This window comes from Halichoerus grypus, chromosome 1 (assembly GCF_964656455.1).
Source record: "Halichoerus grypus chromosome 1, mHalGry1.hap1.1, whole genome shotgun sequence".
Classification (NCBI taxonomy): Eukaryota; Metazoa; Chordata; class Mammalia; order Carnivora; family Phocidae; genus Halichoerus; species Halichoerus grypus.
Window position 1 is genome coordinate 60,871,503 of NC_135712.1, and position 21,042 is coordinate 60,892,544.

The 21,042-nt window shown below is 36.9% G+C and overlaps 1 protein-coding gene across 3 annotated transcripts in view; it reads right to left on the bottom strand.

Annotated features, from left to right (window-relative positions):
- Positions 1-21,042, bottom strand: part of LSAMP (limbic system associated membrane protein) — a 645,767-nt gene that overhangs the window by 216,670 nt on the left and 408,055 nt on the right. For all 3 annotated transcript variants that reach the window (XM_078066400.1, XM_078066398.1, XM_078066402.1), the window contains exon 3: positions 14,916-15,041. In XM_078066400.1, coding sequence (XP_077922526.1) covers positions 14,916-15,041 — 126 coding nt within the window. The remainder of the gene's footprint in view (positions 1-14,915; positions 15,042-21,042) is intronic.

Genomic DNA, 21,042 nt, shown 5'->3' on the forward strand with positions numbered 1-21,042 from the left:
TTCTTTTAAGCCACTATGCTGGTGATAATTTGCTGTGGCAGCCCTAGAAAACTAATACATAGATGTATTTTAATGGTGCAGATTTGAGAATAGTTTGATGAACATTACTAGGGAAAACTGCATGATTTGTGACTACAACTGGGTCATATGAATGCAGGTTTGTACCTTAGTTTCTTACTGATATAAACTGAGAAACCCCAAAGTATTGGAATATTTATTTTTAAAAACCTAAAAGGTACAATGATATCAAATTCACACAAATAATATAAGCAAATGTGTATACATACATGTATAAATGTAAGAATAAATGTATAAGTAATCTTTATATCACTTGTTACATGTTTGATTGGTTTCCTATGAAAGGCCAACAGGGGGACAAATTCTTACAAATGGTCCGGCAATGGTCTCAGGCCCAGTTCTTAATTTGTAAATGATTGCCTCTGGGCTTGGGTTGGGAATGGGTTCTGAAGATTCATGGAATTATTCATGAATGATTGGCCAGTAGATGCAATAAAAATTGGCGATTACAAATGCAGAATGTTAACATGACTGGCAGGTAGGCATTCCATCACTGACAATGGTAGTTCAAATTTGTAAGGTTATTACTAGCGGTGGCAGAAGTAGCAGTAATAATAGTAACAATAAAGGTACATGTGGTGAGAAAAGACCTGAATAATCATTTTTGTTTATACAAATCTCCTGGAACTCACTCATAGAAACTCCAAAGAAAGATAAGGAATGAGCTCCTTATCTTGGTGTTTTGGTAGATATTGAGAATCTGTTCGAACTCAGAAAGGTACCACCTTAAGCAGCTGAGATCCCAAATGGATTTCTGGATCTGCTAAAACAACTCTTAGCCTATCTCTATAAGAGGATTCTATTAGGATCAGGTCAGAAGCGAGGTGTGGTGGTTACAGGCTGGCCATGGTAAAGCAGCCCTTCATACCTCCTGTAGTCACCCAATCACCCACCCTTAGACAGCCTGGTAAAATAAGATTATGGGTTACTGCTGCTGCCAGACATTTGCTTGGCAGAACCACACCATGGACAAGAAACAGACCCGAGTGAGGAATCCCCATACATTCTTAAAGGCTTAGCACATTAGCCTCAGCACAGCCCCTGATCCACTCTGACACCCAGCAGCTGAGTCAGCCTCCTGTGGGGACCTTAGAGTGCTTGAATGTTCTGGGGGAATCACCTCTTCCAGCAACAGAACTGCCATTGGTAGAGAGTTACAGCTGCTCACACTATTAAAACAAATTTTCCTGTCAGCCTGGCCTGGGGGTGTTATAGGGATAACTGAATGGGGCATGCTTTGCGTCTCCTACTGGTTCTCTGGCATTATGGAGAAGACACCTTGACAGGACATTTGGATTCAGGGAGGGGAGCAAGCAATAGAGTAGTAATGTCATTCCCATTTGGTCTCTGGATGAGGGCTGCATATCCTAAGTTTAAGAGAGGATTTAATGCTGGGATCTATCCAGTCTTAAAGAAATGTGACAACAGAGCCATGGCAAGTCTCAGGTGCTCAGGAGCTCAGAGAAAGACAGGTAAGCCAGGAGTCCAGGTGGTCAGCATTGTGAGAACAGATACTACATGCTATGGACTGACTAGTGTCTCCCCCAAATTCTCATTTGAAGCCCTTACCCCCAATGTGATGATATTTGGAAATGGGGCCTTTGGGAAGTAATTAGGTTTCGCTGAGGTCATGATGGTGGAGCCCTCTTGGTGGGACTAGGGCCCTTATAATAAGAGACACCAAAGAGTCTGCTTACTCTCCCTCTCTGTGGGAAGAGATCTGGTGAGAACACAGGGAAATGCTGGCCATCAACTATCTAGGAAGAGAGCTCCCACCAGAACCTGACCATGTTGTCCCTGAATCATGGACTTCTAACATCCAGAATTGTGAGAAACTAAATCTCTGTTGTTTAAGCACTTTTGTTATGGCAGCCTAAGCTGACTAATACTCTATAGTGACAGTTAAAAAAAAAAAAAAAAGTGGGCTTATTTAACTATTTTAAGTAAGCGAGCTTATAAGAGTCATTACAGGTACAATGAGCATAGTTAGTCATCAAATTAATTACTTTGCTAGAAAATAAACGATGTCCACCTCTTCTCTCTTCAAGGAACCAGGTGAATTCATCTATCTTCTCCCAGATGGCTACTAAAGTATGCTGTCTAAATTCCAGAGTTACCCAAAAAATTGCCCATCTCTGTATCCATACCAAGTGACTCTAAGCTATGGGCAGCCAGGTCCTCAGTACCATATGTTATATTTGGAATACTTTTGTTCTAAGGTGAAATTCTGGAATTTATAATTTGTTGCAATTTGAAGCAATTTTCCCATGGCTAGTTCACTCACTCTATCTATCTATCTATCATCTATCATCTATCTATCTATCATCTATTTATCTATCTATCATCTATCTATCTATCATCTATCTATCTAGCTATCTATCTATCTATCTATCATCTATCTATCTATCTATCATCATCTATCAGGTGGGAAGGAATTTTTAAAAATGCAAAGTATCTCCTGGATTGCTTTATGAAGACTAACTTTCAGTAACTATTTTCCTGTCTGCCTTTCAAATCTCTCATTCCCTGATCTGGACCTGTCTTTCCACAGTCAAAATAGCATAAAGCCTCAGTGACCAGGCCCCAAAAATATTAAAAAAAAAAAAAGAAAAAAGGACTGATGTAATTCAAAGACTGACATTTCCGTTTTTATTACTAGAATACCTTGAAGAATTAGATCTGATTTGCATTGATATTTGCCAACTGAATTATTAAAGTTGTTTTTTTTCCCCTTTTCTCGTCTCTTCATCAGATTTTAACACTTTAGTCAACTGCAGTCTAAGTCACAATTTAATACTCATATGATTTCACAGAGTGTTCTGGGATTACTTGAGAAAAATACCTGATTTGATCCATAAAATGAAGGTAGGAGGATGAAGACATAGGAAGGAAATGGCCAGGTGGTTTTTGTAAAGGAGTCTGCTTCTCTCTAATGTTTCTTAAATGACATGGGGTCATTTTACTGGCATGTCTTCTGTAGGCAGAGCCACCGCATTTGAGTTACCTATTGAGGTTTCTTTGTTTTCTTAGAATTAACTGCAGTCTCAGTGTACTGGGAGACTTGAATATGAATATTAGAGAAGGATGAGGACTTCAGAACTGTGTGCACATTTTAAGTGATATGTTAGCCTCAAACATCATTAGACTGTAGATGGAAAAAGACAAAGTAGGGATTTCTGTGCAGTTGTTGCTTCTAAACCTCTTCATCTAAAGTGATAAAAATTCTAGCCACAGAGATGTGATAGTGCTTTTATATATCAAATAGTTTTAAACATACACACCACACATGCCACACCCACACACCCCAGGTCATCAAAACATTTTCTATTGATTTATTATTATACAGAAAGAATCTCAAGTGTTCCTATACTCATGCTTGGTAAAAGTAGCACACAATCCTGACTATCTCAAAAGAAGTTTTTTTTAGCATAGGGGTTCTCTAAATTTATTGTGCATCAGAATCACCTGGAGGGCTTGTTACACTACAAATCACGGGGCTTAGAGTTTCTGATTCATGTAGATCTGGTGTTGGGGTCTGATAATTTGCAGTTCTAACAAGTTCCTAGGTGATGCTGACGCTGCTGGTTTAGGGAACACACTCCAAGAACCACTACTTTACACTATCTAAAGACTCTGGTTTTATTACTTATTTTGGTCAAATGGAGAGCTTTATAGTCTTGCAGTTAGTCCTTTCTACTACCCAAATAGTAACAAAAATGACTACTGTAATTAAAGTCCATCTTTTGCCTTGCAGAATCTAAGATAATAGTAATAACAGCACCTGAATAATGCTTTATCATTAATAAATCATTTTCATATACATTATATCACTGGAGACAACACAGGAATCCTGGCAGTGAGCAGGCATCATACTCATATTTTATGGATGAAAAGCAGAGAGCTTAAAGGACTTACCCCAAAACCCCCCAAAAAGGTAAATGGTAGAGAACAGAGAATTGAACCTGGGTTTTCTCGCTCTAAACTCTGTATTCTTTCTACCAACTTACTCTTTCTCTTAATTGCTTACATTTGTGGAGAGCCTTACACTTTTCAAACTATTTACATATTCATTATCTCATTTGATCCCTCAGAGCAAGAGCGTGAGGCAGGTAGGGCACATAATATTGTCTACATTTTGTAGATAAAGCCATTATAAAAGATGATGAGAAAAGTGGTTCCTGTCATTCAGGCAGTATTTCTTCATATGCTAGGCTAAATTTTCCTGCAATATTTAGCAGCATCTGATAGAATAGGTAAAGCATTAGATGCTCTCCTTTCCAAGTGATAAATATTCAATGGTTCAATATTGTAACCCTACCCTCGCCTCTACACCATTTTTTTTTCTGGTTTCTTGGTAGAAATACATTTGGAGGGAAGGGAGAAAGGAGTGAAGTTTAGGGTTACTAGTTAGCAGGAAAGTGGGCAAAGTTCTTTCATTTCTACACTTTAAGTTCCTAGGAAAGTAGCTTTCTCTGCATACAAAGAAAGACTCTTCACCCCTACCTAGTCCAGGGTTTCTCAAAGTTGAATGTGCATACAAACCACCAGGGGATCTTGGTAAAATGTAGACTCTGATTCAGTGGGTCTGGAATGGGTTCCAATATTCTGCATTTCTATAAAGCTCCAAGGTGATGCCAATTCTGTTGCTTATGGTCCAACCTTGATAGGCAAGGATCAATCTTATTTCTCAAAACTACAATGATTTTTATTATTCTCTGAATCATTTCTGGGTTTCTGGGGGTGGAACAGAGAAATTAAAATATAAAACACTGTAACAATATTTGTGTACATTGTGGAACTTACTTAGGTTTCTCTGTGCTAAGCTATTTATATATCCCGCTATCTTCCAACCTATTCTGATCTCTTGAGAGATCCAAGATGATGCTTAAAATGTGGTCCATGTACTTGCAGCACCCATATTACACCTGGGTGTTTGTTAGAAAGGCAGAATTTCAGGCCCCATCCCAGGCCCAGTGAATCAGAATTTGCATTTTAACAAGATCCTCCAGATGACTTTCCAGCACAATAAAGTTGGAGAAACACTCCTTTAGATCTTGCCCTCCTGGGCTTACACAGTCATCATTCTGCTCACTGGACTCACCGGAAGGCTTTATTCCCACAGAATCCCAGAATTTCACCAAAAGAGATGCTTTATGTGTGGGCTGAACCAGGGAATCTGTAATTTTAAAAACTTTTGTCTCCAGGTAATTCTGATGATCAACCAGGTTTGGAAATCCAGTTGATTTCTAACAGTGGAGATGAAAATTATGTCATAGGTGGCTACTCCTGTAAGGGATGGTTTATAACAATGAATCATAGGAGGTATTTTAAAACTCACAGCTCTGCAGTGGAGGATCCTTTTTCAGGTTGACTCAACCTGTTCTCTACTATTCTCTACTATCAAAACTAGGGTAGGCCTGAACTCCTGTCATCAAACTCCCAACCCCCACTATAGCACTAGTTCACTATATATATGTATACATATATATAGTTCACTACATATATAGTTTACTACACACACACACACACACACACACACACACACACTAGTTCACTATATATAGCACTAGTTCACTATATATAATTCTTTCCCAGATACAGAAATCTGCAGTAGACATTTCACAGTATCCTATGGAAAGAAAACTGTCCCATATATTTGAGATGCATATGATATAGTAAAGCAAAACTATAGTTTATGAACATTCTGTTCTTAAAATCTAAACTGTAAGTAGTTTCTAATACAGAGTCTGACTTTTATCTGGAAAAAGTAATTCATTAATTCATTCAATAAGTATTTAGTTAATGCTTATTGTGCCAGCCACTATAATGAGAACTAAGGATATGTAGGGGTCTGATTTCATGAGGAAAATAGGCAGTAAAAAAGTAAACAAATGTTTAAGACAATTACTCTGTGTGATAACTGCTCAGAAGGAAATGAACAATTGCTGAAAATAATTGGGTGATATAGAAACTATTCAAGGATCTGATACAAAAATTTGAAGATTTCAGAGCATTCTATGGAGCCTAGTGAATAACAAGAGTCAGAAGCAGATCAGAACATCAAGACAACACAGGGAAAAAAAGGATATGAATAGGACCTAGACAGAGAACTTTCTTGAAATTTCCAAAACCTTCTCAGTAAGAAATTAATAAAACTATTAGATAGCTTTAGTTCTATAATTCTATTGTATTCTTTGAAGTTTGTTTTCCATTCATTCATGCTTTAATCACTTATTAATATGTATTTAGTTTACACTTCATGCTGTGCGTTATTTCCCAATAATACTATGTTTTTATTTTTTTATTTTATTTATTTATTTTTATTATGTTACGTTAATCACCATACATTACATCATTAGTTTTTGATGTAGTGTTCCATGATTCATTGTTTGCGTATAACACCCAGTGCTCCATTCAGTATGTGCCCTCTTTAATACCCATCACCAGGCTAACCCATCCCCCTCCCCCCCTCCCCTCTAGAACCCTCAGTTTGTTTCTCAGAGTCCATAGTCTCTCATGGTTCATCTCCCTGTCCGATTTCCCCCCCTTCATTTTTCTTTTCCTGCTATCTTCTTTTTTTTTTTTTTCAACATATAATGTATTATTTGTTTCAGAGGTACAGGTCTGTGATTCAACAGTCTTACACAATTCACACCGCTCACCATAACACAAAGCCTCCCCAATGTCTATCACCCAGGCACCCCATCCCTCCCAGCCCCCACCACTCCAGCAACCCTTTTAAAAGCCCTTACCTAAATAACTCAATTAATTGATTGACTGGTTGAGTACAATGTGCTAAGAATACCCATATGAGTAGGACATAGTTTCTGCATTTTTACAGGTCTTATAATCTATAGATTACACATAATTAAAATGTAATTTTGTTAGTTCTATTATATGGCTTCTAGGAGGAAGTGTCATTTTGAAGATCTTGCAAGAAGTTATGCTGGCAAAATGATGATATAGATGAAAATCATGTTTTAGGACAAAAAAACGGGATGTGTGAAGGCTCAAAAGCATGGGGACAAGGCATATTCCTGAAATATAAGTAGTATAATTTACTCAGTGCATAAAGCTGAGTGGTTAGGGGTTTATGCATAGAAGAAGAAGCTGAATGAAGGGCTTTAAGGCCATATGAAGTAGTTTGAACTTTATCCCAAAGGCATTGGAAAATTGGGAAATTAGTCAGGGTTTGACCAATTTTATATTAAGAAATAGTGTTTTTGTAGGAGAGGGAAATACCTAGTAGCAAGGGGTTCAACTGGAGAACTACTGAAATACAGGTGAGAAAAATGTTGGTGTACCTACATCATGACGATGGGGAAAGAGGAATAGACTGATAGCCAGTAAGGATGTAGAATCAAGACAATGTATCAAATGAGTTATTGATGGGGAAAAGGAAGCAAAAGAGGCTAGGATCACTATCAAGTTTCTGGCTTAGACGATTTGTATCTCTTCCCTTTACAATCTCTTGGAACTTGTCCTCTAACCCTTGCTTCTGACCACCTTGGGTAAATGCCTTGATTCATGGGACCCAGGATGGCCCATCTTAGCAAGGACTAAATCAGTCCTACTCTGGCATCTCCTGAAGGATCTTAGGATAGACCCTAGCTGACATCCACAGTCAAGATTCCAAAGTTATTTGTGGTGGTTCACAGAGTTATACAACCTAGCCTGACTTTTTCTTGTATAAGTAAGCCTTATCAAATACAATGTGAGTCCTATTGTCTCCTCTTCTATAGCAGTTCGTTTGGCTCTCAGGTAAACCAACCTGCACTTGTCTTGATGAATTTCATTGTACTAATATCTGTCCATTGCAACAATTCTATGATTACTTTGACCTTTTTAATATGCTTCTCCAAAAAACTCTATAATTTACCGCTTTCTTTTTGTTTTGTTTTTATTGTGCAGCCCTTCTGTTATGTTCAATGGCTTGCTCCTGAACACTGCCGATCATTTTTTTTTTTTTTTGGTGTTATAGTCTAATTATCGCCTAGAACACCAATTTTGTAAAAAAAATAATAAGCATTGGAATTTACAACCTATAGGTTCTATATAGCTACAGTAAATAAGGTATTTGCTGTTAAACAGCCAGACTCTGAGACTGCCCCGTAGGAGAATGAACACATTGATAAGGCATGCTAGAAAATCTTGCCCTAATAATATGTTGTCATCATGCCCTTTCGAAAAAAGGAACACCTCAAGTGGGTACGTTGATGCAATATAATGTAACATAATTTGAGACATAAAATATTAAGATTAGTTTTGATGAGAGAGAGCATTTAAAAAATCTCCCTGGTTGTTGTATGGGATGGATAAAGATGACATTGGGTTGTTTTCAATCAAATTATCAGTCTCCCCCCAAATTATCACTATATAAAGCTGATATATGGATAACTAATAATAAAAATAAATAAAAATAGTATCAATACTATCTAATACTGTATTAAGAACTTTACCTTAATTCTCATGATAACTTTCAACAAATTCTATCTTTATATCTGTTAAATTGTAAAACATAGACTATTTGGAATAATGGCAACATATATTTGAAATGGTGAGATTCTGAGAGATGTGGACTCTGTATTTCTGTTCTCCTAGGTCATGGACAAAGCTTGTAATTAAGCTATATTGTCCCTTCCTGACCCAAGCTTCCAAAATGTCCTGGAGCTCTCAAATCCAAACTAGTACCCCAGGGACATATCTTGGGTGGTTCATTTTTCTTCAGGAAGAGTACCCTGGGCATCTGATGACAAATCTGGGTAGGGTAAGAGTGTGGTACTAAGGTGGCAGGAGAGCATTTGTCCAACACTATCATTTGGTTTATATGGCCAACCATTTGGAACATGTGGTCCAACACATCTGGTTGTGGAGCTCTTCCCATGGCTTGAAGGTTGCAGTGTCAGTTATGGTGAGTCTCTCTAGGATTTTAAGGTTTGGAGGCCAGTGATCATGTTGTTAAATTTTATTGTGTTCATTATCTAAATTACCCAATTGTTTTAAAAAGAAGGCTACTGAAAAAAGAATTTGTATTTACTTGATTAGGTTATTATGGAATCACCTGTATAGGCAAAGACTATGTTTCTGACTTAAATTTAAGATATTCACACACATAAATAACTGCCTATATGCCTGCTACATTGAGAACATGTATATATCCCAGTATGTATTGTGGTGTATAGACTAGTATATATTACTTTGTATATTTAAAACCAATGCACAAGTAAGGTACTGAAAAGAAGATATAGCAAGATATCTTTTTATTTTTTCCACTCTTTGAAAGGGAAAACAGGAATATTTTAAAAAATAAAAATAAATAATATGTGCTTAAAGAATAAAAGGTTAGTATTAAAAAAAACACTAACATCATGGTTTCACATAAAGATGCTTGCCTGTATTCCTAAAAATGCTCTCTTCTCTGCCTAGGACACTTTTCACTCTCTTTTTTTGCTTGGCCAGGTCATATTCATCCTTAAGGTCTCAGCATAAGCTCCCCTCAGGGGAGCTTTGCTGGCCTTGCAGATTTTGCTATATGGCCCTGTTTTATGGTCCTATTGAATGCTATAATTTTTCTTTATGCTGTATAAATCTAATTAAGTGGTTATTCATGCAATTTTAGTTCAATGCTCTGCTTTCTTGTTGAACTATAAACTCCATTTGTGCAGGGACCATGTCTATCTTTCTTTTCATTTTGTCCTTTAACAAAGTGAGCGTTTATGAATATATATATATCTTTTTGCCAAAAGAACAAACTGGGAGATGGAGATCAAGATTAATCTGAATATTATTCTGTATTGGTGGATGACATATTTTAAAACCCATATACAAGTAAGATATTGAAAAGAAAACAGAGCAAGATTTTTTATTTATTTTTCTGGTTTTTGTAAAAGGAAAATGGAATTTTTTTCAAATGCAAGAAACAAATGAAAACAATCAACATAACAGGTTGAATCATTATTCTTGCTTAAATTATTACCATATGGTCAAGAGCATTTACCTGTAAAGTCACCAGTTTGATTCTTCCACATCCATATATGACCAAGATTAACTCAAAGAACCTTCTGGAAGGTCCATACAAGAAAACCCTAGAGAAAGAATTTCCTCAAACTTGAACTGCAGATCATATGTTCTCTGTGTGGAATATGAAGTCATACTAATTCTAACATGCTAACTAACAATAGCTGATGTTAGTTACTTGCAACACATACCTCTGGAAATCAACTTAAAGAAATTACATTTAAAATTATGTATTTTTCCCAAACCCATGAGGGCCAAGTCTAGGCTACATATATTAATAATTGGTTAATTTATAATATTAGAAGTAAGACAGATAGGCCTTAGCATTAATGGAATTCAAGAGTATCATCAGGCAAGGATTCAAATTTGGAAAAGAACTGAAAGGGAATCTCTGACCAAATGATTAAAACCCAACATCCAATGAGAAATGGGATTCCAGACACCCAGCAGTCCTCTTAGCTCCTTCCAGAACAATGTTTTCCCACCTACCCTATCAAAACACAAAATATTTCTCAAGTGATATTTTTATATTTCATATTGATGTCAAATCTAACTTCTTCCTTGGACAAGAGAATTTTACAGCACCTGCTAAGTTGTTCTCAGCCTAAAGGGCTAAGTCCTCAGTGTGCCTGAGTTTTTCAGGTATAGAAAGCTACTGAGGATGCAAAAAACCTTTGTAGAAACAAGATGCATAGAAACTCCTTCTGTAACCCTGGGCAATCCTGATACTATGTGAGGCACGCTTGAGAAAGGGACTTCCTCTGGCATGTGAAAAGAAAGATGGAGAAACAAAGTTAAATGAAGATGGGAGCAGCATTGCTCACAGAAGGGAGATCAAACACTCCATAGAAAATACATGTTACGGTGCAATTGCCCTCTGGGAGTTACAGGATTATGAAAGTCTAACTTAATTAAGGGAGAAAATAGGTCACATTTAACAACCACATATGTGACATACCATTTTGACTATACAGAATAACTGGAGAGAAGAGAAAAATTAAGAAATCAGAAATATAAGAAAAGCAACCATGGAATTCATCAATCTCTTTTCCTCCTAAGTCAGGTGTATGTTTTGATTATGTATATATGAAAAGATTTACCATTATTAAAACTTTCCTCTTTAAAAACTCTTGCAGTATATTTGAAAAATAAATTTCAAATGTCAAAATAGAAACAAAATGGCACAACCAAATTTTTTTTAAAAACCAAATTAAGAGATAGTAAATATTCTTCTTATAAAAATACACCTTGCACCCTCTTTCCTTTTTCCCCCCTTGTGTCATCAAATGACAGGTAATCGGGTACGTGTGAACCCTGCATAGAATCTTCCCCCTTTCATGGCTCCATGCCCCTGTGGGGTCGAGCTAATTACAGGTACATTTCCTCTGCAAGGCAGTCACACTCTATACTGTTGAAGGCACAATTAATAATTGAACAAAGCTAGCTGGGTGTTTTTGCTCACATGGCCATGGGTTGCAGGCAGTTTTGCTGTCACACAGGGAGCAAAGTCTCCTCCTTGAGTGCCTCCAAGAAAGATTTCATGTTATAGACTGAAAAGGATCACTGCCTGTTTCCAAATTTGGAAAAGAAGGGAAAAAACCCACGTAAGACCAAAAAAAACCAAAAAACCTCCACGATAAACCTAGTTTCCCTTATAGAACAGTAAAGGCAAATTTTCTCTCCTGTTACCAGGAATGTGATTATGATCAGGTGGTTATTTAGGTCAGATGTGAAAGAGAAGAAAGAATGGGCCTAGGAATTAATACCTTTTGGAAGGGAAATTGGAGTTTGCCCTTGAGTTTGTGAATGCAGCATGGAGCTAGTTTTGCATGTGACAGAATAGAATTTGACCCACAGAGAGGGCCTAGCTAGAGGATTATAGAAGAATAAAGTTCTTTCCCTTGAGATGTATTTAGGAACTTAATGGAAGATATCCCCAGAGCCTCGTGGGGTCATAGATGAGTGCAGAAAATCTTTATCTGTGCCCCAAGCCATAGTCTTGAGCAATGGTCTATAAACTTTTCTAAAGGGCCAGATAGAAAATATTTTAGGTCTGGTGAGCCAAGCCATCTTTGTTGCAACTACTAAACTCTCCTGTTTTAGAACAAAAGCAGCCATAGACAACACAAAAATGAATAAGTATGGGTGTGTTTCAATAAAACTTTATTTATGGACACTCAAATATGAACGTCAAATTTTTTGCATGTCAAAAAATAAAATTCTTCTTTTGATTTTTCCAACCACTTAATCATTTAAGAACCACTTTTAGCTTGTGGGCAGTACAAAAGTGGGACAGGCTGGATTTGGCCCACAGACTAGCTTGCTGACCCCCTGGGCTTCCTATTAGAAATCCCTATGAGTATACTGATTTTTCAAGTTGATTTTGAAGTGTCCAGCGTTCTCTGAGAATGTAAATGCTACCTTTACTCTGGAAGATATGGTCTCTTGTTGACTTTAAAACACCATGGATACCAGGTTATTCAGGATTCAAATCAGATATTCATTATCATTAAAAAGTTAGCTATGGAGATCTAAACTCCTAGGTCCAGCCTGGAAAAATCTTGAAACTGTGATTCTATCTTATTATTTTTCTGAACCCAAAGGATAATAAAGAATATATCTTTGGGTTCAGGTCATGAATAGCATTTCTCCCTGAAAATAAAAAAATAATAATAATAAAAAAATTAAAAAACCCAACTACTTAATAGTTAGTAGTATACCAAAAGGAACAGTCTTTTTATTAATTTAATTCATTCCTTGTTTATAAGTTGACTATAATCTATCTTCCTTCCTTCTTCCCTTCTTCTCTCTACCACTTGTTCCACAAAAAGAAATAAGAGATTATAAATAATATATTTATATAGATGCTTAAATTAATTAGAAAAGGTGAGACAACATAAAAAATAATAGCAAGAAAACAAGAGGAAAGCAAGATCATGGTCTCTATATGAATTTGATGCCATAGAATGACACAGAATTTAAATGTTTAAAATCCATTTTATTAACATGTATTTTATATATGATTTCCTACATTCTTTTACAAATGGGCAATAAATTTGCCTCTAAGGTAATAGTCAATTCCATGGAATCATAATCATTTATAAAAATTCACTGAGTTCATTCATAAAAAACCAAACCATTGCTTAGAAAAAGGGCAGTAGAAATACTGAAAACAAAGAGGAATTTTCTCAAAAGGTATTTTCAAAAGGAAACTGTAATAAAATTAACAATCTCTCAAAACATTATAGTAAATGCAATGATTTTAAAGGATATTTTTATAACATCTTTAAATATGGGCCAATAGCTTTTATACCAAATAGTCATTCAGTAAAAACAATTCTGCATTGGAAAGGAGTAGGTGTGGGATTGGGGGATAATATAATTCCATCCAGGCAGAATGTGCTCTGGATGTTTAATTTAACCCATGGGAAAGGTGTGTGATATCCAGAGGTTCACATTTCAGACAATCTTCCATATGCAATTTTTTTCCATGTGAAGTATAAAAAGGCTCTGAGAGGAAATGAGTTTGAGATTGATCTTCCAAATAAGTGCCTCATTTATTGCTCTTATATATTGTCAATAAATGACAAGTTGCATGCATTTAAAATTAGGATGGGTTCTGAGAGACACTCTCTTAAGAAAATAGAAGCCTTTAATAAGAGTAGCTGCCAAAATAAGAGACCATTCTATAGGCTGGTCCAAATTCACCTGAAAAATTAATTTGAGAGCTAACATGACATGAAGGCCCCTATTCTCAACCATAAAATACAGATTTTAAAGATTTTTAAGCAAACGCTACCTTGGCTTTTTAGAAATACTCCAGGATAACTTCCATATATGTCTCACTTTGCATAACAATTTTGTATGGTGTTCATTCCAAAATGACTATATTGTTAATCAAATCTCTAAATCCTTCTATAAGGCAATTTTAAGATAATATCATATATAAATCAATTAAAAATTGAGGGCTATCTACCAAAATAAATTACATTTTATAAGAGTAATTGATCCACAACCTTTCTTTCTGAGAAATCAAACAGCGGGCCCTATTTTACAAAGACTATGCCATTTGTAAAAGCATGGTGTTGCTTATAAGAAAATGTAATCTGTAGAGCAGGAGAGCATGTAGGCAGTCAACCCAAGTAATTTGATAACAATATTTAAGTGAAGTTCAAAAAGCAGCAAGGCCTGAGAATTCAGTTATGGTGGTGGTGCTGAGAAGGGGGAAGGGAGGATGCAGAAGACATTCCTGGTAAAGGATTTTCTGACTTTTAATGAATTTGTATCAATAGCTAGGGACCCATCATGAGCTCATGCAGCTTAGTCCATGCCTGATGACCCTCCACAGAGCCAGATACCAAGGCCATCAGAAGTCACTAACAATTTTGTATTATTCCTGAAAGGTTTCTTCACAAGGTGCTACATATTAGGAAACTATAGTTAAAAAGCAAAGCAAAACAAACCAAAAAAAAAAAAAAATACAAAGAACTAGGTAAATTTAATTCATACAAAACACTGCTCCAGGACACTCAAGCACAAAACTGGCATACATTTTAGACATAATACTAGGTCATTTAATGCATTTAATTCTTCTGTATTTGTTGCCTTGAGGTGATGTTCTTTTTGAAAATGAAATAAGAACTGGTTGTAGACTTTATAGAGATGAACATATTAGCAAAGACCAGGGAGAACCAAGGTAAGTCCTAAGTTGCAATTGTATTAGTGTTTTAATAACCAGATACAGGTTTGCCTTTCTGATCCAAAAGCATGAAGATATCTTAAATGATGTGTGGTATTTTGAAGACTAGATGGTTGCTTACCAGTTGGCGTAAGGTGTCTCCAGGTGATCACAGGTTCAGGACGGCCATTGGCCATGCAGACCAGGGTTACATTGCTGCCCTCATTCACAGTGACATCCGAAGAGATGTTGGAGATCTTTGGTGGAACTGTAAAGACAAAAGCAAATGGAATATGTAACCATGCCCATAAAACCAGCTTTGCAGCATTGGTCCATGTCACTGGAAATAGCAAATCTTAGTTAAATTCTTTTGTGACTTAAACCATTTGAAGTTTTGTATTAAGAAGCCAGACTGCTTTAGGACCTCCTTACAGACTTGGCAGATAAAAAGCATGGTCTTACTATAAAGAGAATCTCTCCTCTATGACCAAGCAGTGTAGGAAGTTCACAGAGGAGTATAATGAAAATGTCTTAGCTCTTTTCTCATTAGGATAGACCTTATCTGGATATTAGAGAGCATTCAGAGTTATATATATTAATAAATTTTTCTTATCACTACATGGTATCTATATTTATTTTCTTATGTATATAAAAGGAATATAGTCCAATCTGTCCTCCAAATACCAGGAAAAGAAAAACACTATTATTTAGTATGAGTTGAATAGTTGTGTTCTTAAGATGTGGTAATACCTGTTTACTTATAATTTAGCCACATAAGGCTACCATCTGTAAATCCTAATAGAAAGGCTCTAAATATCACCTTGCTATGTGACAGACTAGATGATATACTTTAGAGCTTAAAAACTGAATTAACAAGACCTATGTCACAGACATCACAAAAATAATACTATTACTCCCAATACTTTAACCACCACTATTATTTTTTTAAAGATTTTATATTTATTTGAGAGAGGGGGAGTGAGTGTGCGAGCAGGGGGAGGGGTGGGGGGAAAGAGGGAGAAGGAGAGAGAATCTCAAGCAGACTTTCTGTTGAGGAGGAACCCCCCTGTGGGGCTCAATCTCATGACCCTGAGATCGTGACTTGAGACGAAACCAAGAGTTGGTCGCTTAACCTACTGGAGCCACCCAGGTGCCCCTCACTGCCACTATTATTAACAATTTAATAATGGCTAACTTTAGGCACTTACTATATGTAAGATCCTATGTAGAGTACTTTATAAGTATTATATCAGTAACTCCTTATAATAAAGAAATGATACCCTATGAGGATTTTATTTATAGGTGGGAAACTGAGGTATAGATGGAGCAAAGTGAGAAGCAGAAAACAGATTCGAATCCAAGAAGACTCCAGGGCCCACACTCTTAAGCAATACTTAAATGAAGCTTCATCTTCACAATCCAGGCTACCAGATGGCTGAAAATGAAGGAAATTACTTTTTGGTGGTGTGAGAAATGAGTCCCTGAGGTCTAGCTGTTCTGCCGTCTGACTTCCTTCATTAGTGTTCAGGGCGGCAACATTAGATCTCATATTGGTAGGCTTAAGTGGAAAGTGAATTACTCACAAATTTCATCACAGAGGTTATACACTGATTACGAATAGCAGCATTTATGGTTTGACTGTGATTTTCCTTTTTTTTTTTTTTTTTAAATCTTAGTTGCTTATGCTGTTCCTGAGCAAGTACGTGTCATGGGGAGAGAGGAGAACAAGACAGCATAAAGGAGTTCAATAATAAGACTCATTTTTTCTCACTCTTCCTGCCCTGTAGTGACGAATAAAACAGAAATATTTTCTGCCTGTAGAGACAGCTGTCTGACAACCATATGATTCCTGCAAATCTCTGTTAGGAGACACAAATGGTACTTGGGCAACTGACCAGGTCAGAGTGGAGGAAGGAGGAAGTGGGAGGAGGACTCTTGACCTTAGCATCTCTCTTACAATGACATCTTACAGACTTGTGGTTAGAAACCAGAAATTCTAAATCAAACCCAATGGCAGATATGAAATATAGTTGATTCCTATTATTTAGCAGTATCTATCTATAGGGTTTCTATTTCCCTTTTTTAAAAATTATTTATTGTTATATTAATCACCATACATTACATCATTAGTTTTTGATGTAGTGTTCCATGATTCATTGTTTGTGCATAACACCCAGTGCTCCATGCAGAACATGCCCTCCCCAATACCCATCACCAGGATAACCCATCCTCCGAATCCCCTCCCCTCTAGAACCCTCAGTTTGTTTCTCAGAGTCCATAGTCTCTCATGGTTCATCTCCCCTATGATTTCCCCCCTTCATTGTTCCCCTCCTGCTATCTTCTTCTTTTTTTTTCTTAACATATATTGCATTATTTGTTACAGAGGTACAGATCTGTGATTCAACAATCTTGCACAATTCACAGTGCTCACCATAGCACATACCCTTCCCAATGTCTATCACCCAGCCACCCCATCCCTCCCACCCCCCACCACTCCAGCAACCCTCAGTTTGTTTCCTGAGATGGTTGGATTCCTTGTTCTTTGGGTGTTGAGTTTGATAAGTTCTTTATAGATTTTGGATACTAGCCCTTTATCTGATATGTCATTTGCAAATATCTTCTCCCATTCTGTCAGTTGTCTTTTGGTTTTGTTGACTGTTTCTTTTGCTGTGCAAAAGCTTTTTATCTTGATGAAGTCCCAATAGTTCATTTTTGCCCTTGCTTCCCTTGCCTTTGGCAATGTTTCTAGGAAGAAGTTGCTGCGGCTGAGGTCGAAGAGGTTGTTGCCTGTGTTCTCCTTTAGGATTTTGATGGACTCCTGTTTCACATTTAGGTCTTTCAACCATTTGGAGTCTATTTTTGTGTGTGGTGTAAGGAAATGGTCCAGTTTCATTCTTCTGCATGTGGCCGTCCAAATTCCCAACACCATTTGTTGAAGAGACTGTCTTTTTTCCGTTGGACATTCTTTCCTGCTTTGTCAAAGATTAGTTGACCATAGAGTTGAGGGTCCATTTCTGGGCTCTCTATTCTGTTCCATTGATCTATGTGTCTGTTTTTGTGCCAACACCATACTGTCTTGATGGTTACAGCTTTGTAATAGAGCTGGAAGTCTGGAATTGTGATGCCACCAGCTTTGCTTTTCTTTTTCAACATTCCTCTGGCTATTTGGGGTCTTTTCTGGTTCCATACAAATTTTAGGATTATTTATTCCATTTCTTTGAAAAAAGTTGATGGTATTTTGATGGGGATTGCATTGAATGTGTAGATTGCCCTAGGTAGCATTGACATCTTTACAATATTTGTTCTTCCAATCCATGAGCATGGAACGTTTTTCCATTTCTTTGTGTCTTCCTCAACTTCTTTCATGAGTATTTTATAGTTTTCTGAGTACAGATCCTTTGCCTCTTTGGTTAGATTTATTCTTAGGTATCTTATGGTTTGGGGTGTAATTGTAAACGGGATCAACTTCTTAATTTCTTTCTTCTGTCTTGTTGTTGGTGTATAGGAATGCCACTGATTTCTGTGCATTGATTTTATATCCTGCCACTTGACTGAATTCCTGTATGAGTTCTAGCAGTTTTGGGGTGAAGTCTTTTGGGTTTTCCACATAAAGTATCATATCATCTGCAAACAGTGAGAGTTTGACTTCTTCTTTGCTGATTTGGATGCCTTTTATTTCTTTTTGTTGTCTGATTGCTGTGGCTAGGAGTTCTAATACTATGTTGAAGAGCAGTGGTGATCGTGGACATCCCTGTCGTGCTCCTGACCTTAGGGGAAAAGCTCTGTTTTTCCCCATTGAGAATGATATTTGCTGCAGGTTTTTCATAGATGGCTTTTATGATATTGAGGTATGTACCCTCTATCCTTATACTCTGAAGATTTTTGATCAAGAAAGGATGCTGTACTTTGTCAAATGCTTTTTCTGCATCTATTGAGAGGATCATATGATTCTTGTTCTTTCTTTTGTTAATGTATTGTATCACGTTGATTGATTTGTGGATGTTGAACCAGCCTTGCAGCCCAGGGATAAATCCCACTTGGTCGTGGTGAATAATCCTTTTAATGTACTGTTGGATTCTATTGGCTAGTATTTTGGTGAGAATTTTTGCATCCATGTTCATCAAGGATATTGGTCTGTAATTCTCCTTTTTGATGGGGTCTTTGTCTGATTTTGGGATCAAGGTAATGCTGGTCTCATAAAATGAGTTTGGAAGTCTTCCTTCCATTTCTATTTTTTGAAACAGTTTCAGAAGAATAGGTATTAATTCCTCTTTAAATGTTTGGTAGAATTCCCCTGGGAAACCATCTGGCCCTGGGCTTTTGTTTGTTGGGAGACTTTTGATGACTGCTTCAATTTCCTTAGTGGTTATAGGTCTGTTCAGGTTTTCTGTTTCTTCTTGGTTCAGTTTTGGTAGTTGATACATCTCTAGGAATGCATCCATTTCTTCCAGGTTATCTAATTTGCTGGCATATATTTGCTCATAATATGTTCTTATAATTGTTTGTATTTCTTTGGTGTTGGTTGTGATCTCTCCTCTTTCATTCATGATTTTGTTGATTTGGGTCATTTCTCTTTTCTTTTTGATAAGTCTGGCCAGGGGTTTATCAGTCTTATTAATTCTTTCAAAGAACCAGCTCCTAGTTTCGTTGATATGTTCTACTGTTCTTTTGGTTTCTATTTCATTGATTTCTGCTCTGATCTTTATTACTTCTCTTCTCCTGCTGGGTTTAGGCTTTATTTGCTGTTTTTTCTCTAGCTCCTTTAGGTGTAGGGTTAGGTTGTGTATTTGAGACCTTTCTTGTTTCTTGAGAAAGGCTTGTGTTGCTATATACTTTCTTCTTAGGACCGCCTTTGCTGCATCCCAAAGATTTTGAACAGTTGTGTTTTCCTTTTCATTGGTTTCCATGAAATTTTTTAAATCTTCTTTAATTTCCTGGGTGACCCATTCATTCTTTAGTAGGATGCTCTTTAGCCTTCATGTATTTGAGTTCTTTCCGACTTTCCTCTTGTGATTGAGTTCTAGTTTCAAAGCATTGTGGTCTGAAAATAGGCAGGGAATGATCCCAATCTTTTGGTACTGGTTGAGACCTGATTTGTGACCTAGGATGTGATCTATTCTGGAGATTGTTCCATGGGCACTAGAGAAGAATGTGTATTCTGTTGCTTTGGGATGGAATGTTCTGAATATACCTGTGAAGTCCATTTGGTCCAGTGTGTCATTTAAAGTCTTTATTTCCTTGTTGATCTTTTGCTTAGATGATCTGTCCATTTCAGTGAGGGAGGTGTTAAAGTACCCCACTATTACTGTGTTGTTGTCAATGTGTTTCTTTGCTTTTGTTATTAACTGCCTTATATAATTAGCTGCTCCCATATTGGGGGCATAGATATTTATAATTGTTAGATCTTCTTGTTGGATAGACCCTTTGAGTATGATATAGTGTCCTTCCTCATCTCTTATTACAGTCTTTGGTTTAAAATCTAATTTGTCTGATATAAGGATTGCCACCACAGCAAAAGGTGTCCATTAGCATGGTAAATGGTTTTCACCCCCTCACTTTCAATCTGGTGGTGTCTTTGGGTCTAAAATGAGTCTCTTGCAGACAGCATATCGATGGGTCTTGTTTTTTAATCCAATCTGATAGCCTGTGTCTTTTGATTGGGGCATTTAGCCCATTTACATTCAGGGTAACTATTGAAAGATACGAATTTAGTGACATTGTGTTGCCTGTAAGGTGACTGTTACTGTATATTGTCTGTGTTCCTTTTTGGTCTATGTTACTTTTAGGCTCTCTCTTTGCTTAGAGGACCCCTTTCAATATTTCTTGTAGGGCTGGTTTCATGTTTGCAAATTCCTTTAGTTTTTGTTTGTCCTGGAAGCTTTTTATCTCTCCTTCTATTTTCAATGACAGCCTAGCTGGATATAGTATTCTTGGCTGCATATTTTTCTTGTTTAGTGCTCTGAATATATCATGCCAGTCCTTTCTGGCCTGCCAGGTCTCTGTGGATAGGTCTGTTGCCAATCTAATGTTTCTACCATTGTAGGTTACATATCTCTTCTCCCAAGCTGCTTTCAGGATTTTCTCTTTGTCTCTGAGACTCATAAGTTTTACTATTAGATGTCGGGGTGTTGACCTATTTTTGTTGATTTTCAGAGGGGTTCTCTGTGCCTCCTGGATTTTGATGCCTGTTTCCCAAATTAGGGAAGTTCTCTGCTATAATTTGCTCCAACATACCTTCTGCCCCTCTCTCTCTTTCTTCTTCTTCTGGG